Here is an 8674-nt window from a genome sequence, read left to right on the forward strand (position 1 = left end):
CCAAATAATCAAACATCCCTTTAAAATTTCGTCCATATTTTTCTTAAAAAAAAAAGACAATATTTCGTGTTTGGATGTTCGAGAAATCGTACCCTAACGTGTTGGGTTTCAATTTATCGTTTGACCGAATAACCGAATATTCTTTTAAAAAATTTTAATGCATAAGTTTCAGAAATCATGAGATGATCTTGGTATTGAGGGTTTGAAGTGTCGTATCCTAATGTGTTGGACGTGACATTTCATTTCTCGGAATGAGAGAATCTTAATATTCACTTCCAGTTATCCAAACATTCATAAAAAAGGATCGTATTTTAAAATTGATTTTGAAATCTTTTCGACTTTCGACGTCGAGACGTTAATTAATCGATTAGGTACCAATTTCGAGCGTGACGAGGGTGCTAACCCTTCCTCGCACGTAACCGACTCCCGAACTCGCTATCTCAACTTTCGTAAACCAAAATCGTTGTTTTAGTAAATCGAAATGTTTTATTAAAATGACCCAAACCACAAAAAAAGGATTGGTGATAACTCCCAATTTTCGTTTTCTCTTCAAAATATAAAGTCAATACTTATTTTTCAAAAATGGTTTCGACAAACATCACATACACATATCGAATACTTTCATAATCATGTGCTGCATAAACGTAATATATCACGAACCGAAACATAACACATTTTCATTAACCATCTCCTGAACCGATCCTACTCATCAAAACTCTACTCTAAGTAGCTGCTATTTAGTTCATTAAATTGAAGCAATTCTGACAACAGAAAAAGCAGAATCTGTAGTCCAAGGCCAAGCCAAACGCAATGGTCGACCCAACTCTTGGCACAAGTGCTAACTAAGCTCTCACTTCTGACAACTTAACACAAAGATTCACGCACTTGCAGCACCTTCCAACCCCCAAAACGACAAAATATATGAACCAGTTACTGCTCTTGTTTTCAAGTTTCAAGACAACAGTTCATGCATCCTTTTATGTTAATGTACACTGTTTTCTTCTTCAATTCACGAAAGGAGAAATGGAAATTTTTGCAGCCTTTTTGGCCAACTTGTCACCAACACACACACACACACACACACATATATGTATAATATTATATATGACTATCAGGTGACCCTAAGGGAAACTTTCTTCAAACCCTCTTAGGAAATGGTAGGTTGCCTTCACTGACATGGCATTCATAGTAGCAGCTAGCAAATTAGCAATTGGAGGAGTTTGGGTTCATCAATCATGGAACTAAGTTCCTTTGAGACTATAGTGTTTGGTCGACATCTGGTCCCACTGTAAACCGAATGGGTAGGGAATGCAAGGGAAAGCTGTAGAGAAGAAGATGGGACAAAGGTTTCAAAACCAGGTGTATAGGCATGGGAATCTAAGTCATCCAAGCACTTCCAGACAAATCAGTTTCAGAAGTGCGAAAGAACCTTTGCTTTATGATATTGAAAAGAGAGAAAAATAAAATAAAACCAAACAATAAAGTCCTCAAGAGAATTACCCACTTTCCCTACCATCTTTTCTTTTTCTTTCTCTCCAACCAAACAGCTTCACTCCTACTCTTCCTTCTCAAGTGTCACCACAAAAACCCCGGTCATTTAGAGACAAAAGTAGGCTAAGAAAGTGGCCTTTCAGGTAGAAAATTATATGCCTTGAACTTGTGTTTAGAGCTATATGCCAAACTGACAACTCAAAAGCAAAGGGAAGTTATGAGGGGCAGTGTCACCTTGAACCCAACTTTATTATGACCGATTACGAGTTTATTCAAGATGTCACCCTCCTGTTTCTTTATTTTCAGTAACATATTTCCTTTTCTTCAGTATATATACAGCTCCTTGCCTCCTTTTTCTAATGCAATCTTCTTAACCTCAACAGTTTTTGTTCATTTTCTTCAACACTTCTCAAGTATGTGTGTGTATTCATGCTTGAGAATGCTTGCCATGTGGTGCTTCTTCACTGCCTTAGACACCATTGTCCAAGCATTATCATCATTATTCGGTTATAGACACTAAAAAGTAACAGGACGTTATACATTCAGTGTGCCTCAACATATATATATATACATATATATGTATATTATGCATCCATTCATTTTCATATTCATATATCATCATGCTTGCATTATATTAATTAAATGCATATTTTGCATGCCTGGCTCCCTGTATGCCATTTGCAAAGCTCATCAAGAGTCTGGTGGCCTTGGCGTATGGCGTGCGAGGAGCCATGCATGCATACTGATGTCTTAATCAGGGGAAATCGAAAAAAGAGTTCGGATTTCCATAACAAAATAAGCTTAGGGATACAGGTATCTTCTGAGATCTCTTGGATTAGTTCTTTTTTATTTGTTTTTGCTTCTGAAACCGGTTTTTTTTCACATCTTATACTGCAGAGAAGGAGGACTCTGTGTTTCACTCTATTTTCCTCATTTCCTAGGAAGAATTCAACTAGCAAACTGTAATATGCTTCTTTTTTTTTATATGAAAAGAATGAAAAGTTGTAGTGGGAAAATGCTATTCTTCTCTCTCTATCTTTTTTCTTTGTACAATATTTTCAGGACCGTATAGGAACTGTTACAATGTTATGGAGAAACAGTGATTAGTTCTCCCAAAAGAAAAATAGAGGCAGCAAGTCAAGAACAAGAGCTCAGGGAGCTTGGGGTGCTTTCCATGTTTGAGGCTTTAGTGTAGAGGCTCCGAAACGTTGTCTTGTGTCCCAACTTGATGTTCATCAGATCAGCAACAAGACCAGGTTGTGAAATCTGAACTCCTTCTATGTCTATCTCATTAGTCAACATTTTCTGGGCTGTTGACATTTCTGGTCGGAACCTGGCTGTTTCTTGAACGCAAAGGAGACCCACCTTGATGTATCGAACCGCATCTTCTTCAGGGTAGTTCATACCTAGTACAGGATCCACCAATTGCAGAAGCCTGTTAGCCCTGTATAGGTCCCATGCCTGCATGTTTCACACACATTATGAAGTCAACAAGTTACTAATTTACTAAGAGAATTTATTTTCCGAAAACGAATCGGGAAGTTAGATTCACAAGTTACTTTGAATAACATCTATTACCTTTTGAACCAGGTAATGTTCACCATGTTCTAAGTCAAAATTGACAACTGTCTGGCCGCTGATAATTTCCAAAAGTAGGACCCCAAAACTGTAAACATCTGTTTTCCTTGTTAAACGTCCACTGATGGCATATTCTGGGGCAAGATAGCCTCTATCTCATTTGCCATCGTAATAAATTCCATTAGCCACGGTTACTTCAAGAAGCATAAATTCAATCACACAGGAGACATATTCATTAAGTTTATTGGTAAAGAACCAGCATTTGTCACTTACAATGTGCCTGCAACATGGGTACTAATATGAGAAGCATTATCCCTCAAAATTCTTGAAAGCCCGAAATCTGAAACTTTCGGTAATAAATTTTGATCCAAAAGTATGTTGCTAGCTTTAATGTCTCTGTGCACAATGTGTGGCTTAACTTCCTCGTGAAGATACGCAAGCCCTCGAGCGACCCCGAGCAAAATCCTTCCCCTTGCTCCCCACCTGAGTTTGATCCTGTTTTGCTCTCCACCTATTAATCGACAAGACATGGCAACCAAAATTGTCTAAACATAAATTCTATCGTTTTCGTTCACTATCTGATCAAATTTCCAGTATTCTGCAATGTTTTAATTCATCAAATGAAATCTTTATAACACGAATTACTCAATTTAGAATACCAGAACAATGAACACAAGCTTACCTAGTAATACCTGCGCCAAGCTATTATTTTCCATGTAATTGTAAACCAAGAACCTTTTAGTTCCCTCAACACAGCAACCTACAAGTGTGACAAGGTTTTCATGTTTAAGATTTGTAAGTGTAGTTATTTCAGACACAAACTCCCTTTCCCCACGCATGGATTCCAGTTCAATTGAAAGCATTTTTACAGCTACAATAGAACCATTTGTAAGCAGGCCCTGCAAGATGAACCCAAAACTTTATATGATTACTATATTAACCAAGGTTTTAACTTTTTGAGTTCAAGTCAAAAGATGTTTAACCTTGTAGACCGAACCAAAGGCACCTTCTCCGATCTTGTTTGAAGCAGAGAATCCATGAGTGGCAACTTTGAGCTCACTATAAGAGAAGACAGTAAAATTCTGATCATTTCCTGGTTCAGGTTCTGCAATGAAAGAAAGAAAGAAAAGCAACTACTGTTGAATAGAGAAAATAAAATCAATATTGGAAACACTAAATCCTCTTTAAACTTTTTTGAGACGAAACATAGTCAAAGGTACAAGAAAGAGAGAACACACATAAGCTTATGTTATTTACCCTCTTTGCGTATGTCGATGATAGCTGTTTCTGATGGTAAAGAAAAACATTTTGAGAAACAGGAATTGAACTTCATGTCTTTGGGTCTGCCTGGAAAGTGGAAACTTAGAAATTTCCCCTTTTCTCTCACGAATCTTTCTAACCCTGAACAGTGAGATTAGATGGTTGGTTAGAGGGAAAAAGTTTTCAGCCAAATTGGAGGAAGAGAGTATGGTAGCAGTTAAAGGGGAAGCGCAATGAGAACATAGCATGCCTATGGATTTTGACTTTTTCTTTAAAAAAGGAAGACTTTTAGACTCACTCATTTCTCCAGGAAAATTTAAAAACAAAGCCTAGTTTTAGCGACATAATCGGATGAACAACAAAACAAGTTCATATAAAACAGCAATGCTCATTTCAGATTGGGAGTTTGTTTTTTTCCCACGAAATGAAAAAAATATGTAATTAAAGAGATTTTTACAAGACCGTAACAGGAAAGAAGACCCATCCATCAGGACCAACCCGCCAACATGGACTTGAAATATAATCAAAAAGAAAAACATCCAAATCTTGTCAACATATGTTGTTTCTTTTAACTATGTTTTAAGGTTTAGCTGATGAAGTAAAAATAATACTCTTTGTTTTTTAGATTTAAATATTTTAATCCAATTTATTCATAATCATTATTTTTATTTTAAATAAAAATTGTAATAGATATAATATTTTAACTTTGCCATTGGCGAACAATATATTTTCTTTTTTTCTTTTCCCCAATTAATGGAGCATAGACTAATGAAAATAATATTCAAAAAGGATATTGCTTGGAAAGAGTAAAGAAGCCAAACCCAACTAAACATCAAGCTGCAGAATATAATTCCTTTTCATAATGTTAATTTAGCATTAATCTAGACATCTATTCTTTATTGTAAAAATACTTTCTCTTGTCAATATTGGCTTTTGAACTTTTAAATATTTCGATGATAACTAAACCTAATCCTGAATATATTAAATCCATATGAGAAATGAAATTGTAAGGTTGCTATAAAATTTTAAAAATATCAGCACCCAATCCTAAGGGAATAATTAAGGTTAAGCAGGTAGGGTAAACCCACTCGTTTAGGTTTTTTATTTCTGCTAATTTTTCAATGATATTCTTATATCATAGTCTTAAATTACAGAATTATACTCTATCGTTCTATCTTATAAGTCAATATTAATCCAAATCACCCTTTAATTGAACCGGCTATGATCATTTTTTATCTTGAATCCGTACGTCAAATTTTGTGCAGGGTATGTTTTGATTTCAAGTGAGCCAAAGGGTTTGTGAATGATAAAAGAATGGTAAAATATATATTACATGATGATGTGATTTAATTAACAAACTCTGTATAGTACGTTATAAGTAAAGCTTTTCTTTCACGTATACGAGTCTGATATAGAAAATGAAAGTTTTTTTTGGTAACATTTTTTGCAATCAAATAAATAAATTTATGTTGAATGAAAGATGTTATACATCAGTAATTATTGACTTAAGTATTAGAATGGATTTGGGTCTCTTGACTTGTTATTTGAATAGGTCCCGCTAAAAGATTGAGTGCGAGATGAAACACGAAAATATAAAATTACTATTTAGGCCTTTGAGATTTTTTAAAAATTTTAATTTAGTAAAAGTAAAATTATACTTTGGCCTTTCTAAAATTATAAAAATTCAATTTAATCTTTTAAAAATTATAAAGATATAGACTATAAAAAATTAAAATTTCATCCGGCCCCCCTACAAAATTAAAAAAGATCTTGTGCCCAGTAGATTCGGAGTTCACAGAGAATGTTAGTACTAAAAGAAGCGGAGTCAAGATAAAATATTGGAGCCCTATTATGAATTGTAATAATATATGTAACAACATATATAAATACCCAAACATTTCTATCAATAATATATGAAAAAATATTACTTAGCAAAAAAATTAAGATAAAAGGTTTTTTTTTTTTTTTAAAAAAAATTTATTCAGAAAAGGTCGAAATCTACTTGCCTTTTTCAACCCGCATCTGCTTATTAAAATTAATAAATCAAATTCATGGTAGTAAAATAATTCACCCAAATCTAAAGTCTTCCAAAAGGACCCAAAACAGATCAAATCAAATAAAGTATGTAAGTATCATTATCGGCTAAAATTTCAATACCAAAAGTAAGCCTTTTCAATTGCATTCTCTATCTTTTTCATAATTTGAGAGTAAACTTATCACTTCATTATTAGGAGAAAATGTAGAAATTGATTTTCTTATGAATTGAGTGAGATATTTGGTGTTCAGTCCTTACCTATTTCTTATCCTTGTAAAAATAGTCCCTCCACTTATGAACCCCGAAACTACACGGTCCTCTTGACCCCCTGGTCGTTAGTCTTTAAACTGACCGGTTCAAGCTTTATTAATTTCGGTGAAATGGTTTGCAAAGCTCGCCATTTGCTCTTGGAATTGCTTAATAAATAAAATCTTTGATTCTGGAGGACTTCTTCTTCTTCTTCTTAGGTTTTCTTCCAACACAAGACTTATCCAATGACAATCGTTTCAAATCCTCAATTAGACTGGACTCAAGTTGGACCCATATATATGGATTATGGTTTAATGTGTAATTATATATATAAATTTTAATTTTTGTAATTTTATATATTAAATTTTTATTTGATCTAATTCTTGATAATTATTAAAATAATTATTGATATAATATCATTTTTGTTTATATGTTGCATACATAAATAATTATATTTATTCAATATAAAAATAAATTGATGTATTTATTTCTTTAAACGTGTATGATTAAATCAAAATTAAAATCTCAAGTATATATTTGAACCACAATTAGAGTTTTATGTGTATAATTGCATCAAATTAAAATTCATGTATACAATTGCACATTAAATCAAAGTTCATGTATAATTTTAAAATTTATCCCTTTATTTTATACACCTTTAAAAAAAAAGAATAATGCTAATTCCATTTTTATTAAGTTGTTTTTTTTTAATAATCTAATTATAAGTTCATATCTCTTTTATACAATGCCTAATCGCTCCCCAGATAGAAGGATATTGCACTTCAGCATACTCGAACCCATATCTTCCTACATTGATAATAATATTTATACCAATCGAGTTAAGACTCAATAACTTTTATTAAATTATTTTTTCCTTTTTCGTGAGACATATAATACCATATTCTGTTCAACTTAGAGCATGCCAAACTTATAATTTATAATTAAAAATAGGAGATAAAAATGTCAAATTTTAAATTTTTTTAAACATATTGGAAACTTAAATCCCAAAATTTGAATTCAAGTATTTTACTTATTCAAAAAATGGCCGTGGTTGAATCCAAACTTGGCTCAAAATACGTTATTCAAATAGTTGAGTTCAAAGTCTTCTTTTTTAATGAAGAAATACATTTCAATTTCTAATAAGAAATATGTATTATGATACAATAATATTAGGTATAGATGCAGTATCAAATTAAAAATTTATTATAGATTTCCAAAAGAACAAAATGTTCCGTATAGAGCGAAGGCATTTAGATGTGAATTGGGTACAATTATATACTATATGTAGCAAAAAGAATATTATATAAATTGAATCCAATACAATCCTTATATAACTATCATTTATAATATACTATTTTGTATTTCCATATGATGCAGTATATATTAATTTTGTAATATTTTTTATAATATTAACTTTCCTTTAAAATCATTAATATTTTTTTAATGAGTTAAAAAGCAATAAATTACAAAATATTTAATACTAAAACAATACAAAAATTCATTTCATTTGGATCAAACTAAAATTAGTGAAGTTTTTATTATCAATTAAACCAGTTAAATCAATTGATTGTATACAAAAATTTTAAACATTAATTATATTTGATCTTTTATAATACCTAAGTATTAAATATTATAGATAGTTAGAATTTTGTCAGTAAAATTAGTAAATGACAAGTGTTACGTTTCTTATGGTGGATCTCATGGCGGGTGCTAATAGTTCGGGTTCTAATAGTGGTGTTGGTAGGGCTATGAAAAAAGTACGCACCAGGCTGGAGTTACATTTAGACTAAGATGATCCGATGGTGGACAGAAATGGGCAAAAAGTTCAAGGTCTGGATGTTGCCAAAGCATTAAATAGGTCAACCCTATTAGCGCATCATAGGAGAACGAACATAATGTATTCATGCAGGAAGATTTTGCCCTAACTAAAGGGGATGTGTTAACTGAAATGGTTGAAGGTGTTCCATCAATTACGTTTTCGAATAGGATGCAAGAGTATATTAAACCTCAAATGGCTAGAACTATTATCGTTAAATTGTTGGGGGGGAAAGATTGGATTTA

General features: G+C 32.4%; 1 protein-coding gene and 1 long non-coding RNA gene across 7 annotated transcripts; one reads left to right on the forward strand and one right to left on the reverse strand.

The window, feature by feature from the left end:
• Nucleotides 1–1452: 1452 nt before the first annotated feature.
• On the forward strand, nt 1453–2507 carry LOC128280574 (uncharacterized). The gene is made up of 2 exons (XR_008270669.1): nt 1453–2304; nt 2389–2507. It is a non-coding gene; the product is annotated as an uncharacterized LOC128280574 (long non-coding RNA).
• Nucleotides 2494–4922, reverse strand: LOC108452051 (putative serine/threonine-protein kinase). 6 transcript variants are annotated; one of them, XM_053018778.1, is made up of 7 exons: nt 4787–4922; nt 4327–4470; nt 4053–4128; nt 3752–3968; nt 3343–3580; nt 3070–3220; nt 2494–2952 (listed from the first exon to the last, which is right to left on the reverse strand). In XM_053018778.1, exons 2-7 carry the CDS (start codon nt 4374–4376, stop codon nt 2629–2631), a joined length of 1056 nt encoding a protein of 351 aa, XP_052874738.1. In that variant the 5' UTR covers nt 4377–4470; nt 4787–4922; the 3' UTR covers nt 2494–2628. The 6 variants fall into 6 exon arrangements, with proteins under 6 accessions (XP_052874738.1, XP_017605273.2, XP_052874735.1 ...); XM_017749784.2 differs by having other exon boundaries at nt 4053–4174; nt 4792–4904; XM_053018775.1 differs by having other exon boundaries at nt 4053–4174; nt 4798–4903.
• Between the last annotated feature and the right edge of the window lie 3752 nt (nt 4923–8674).

Source organism: Gossypium arboreum, chromosome 9, assembly GCF_025698485.1.
Source record: "Gossypium arboreum isolate Shixiya-1 chromosome 9, ASM2569848v2, whole genome shotgun sequence".
Taxonomy (NCBI): domain Eukaryota; kingdom Viridiplantae; phylum Streptophyta; class Magnoliopsida; order Malvales; family Malvaceae; genus Gossypium; species Gossypium arboreum.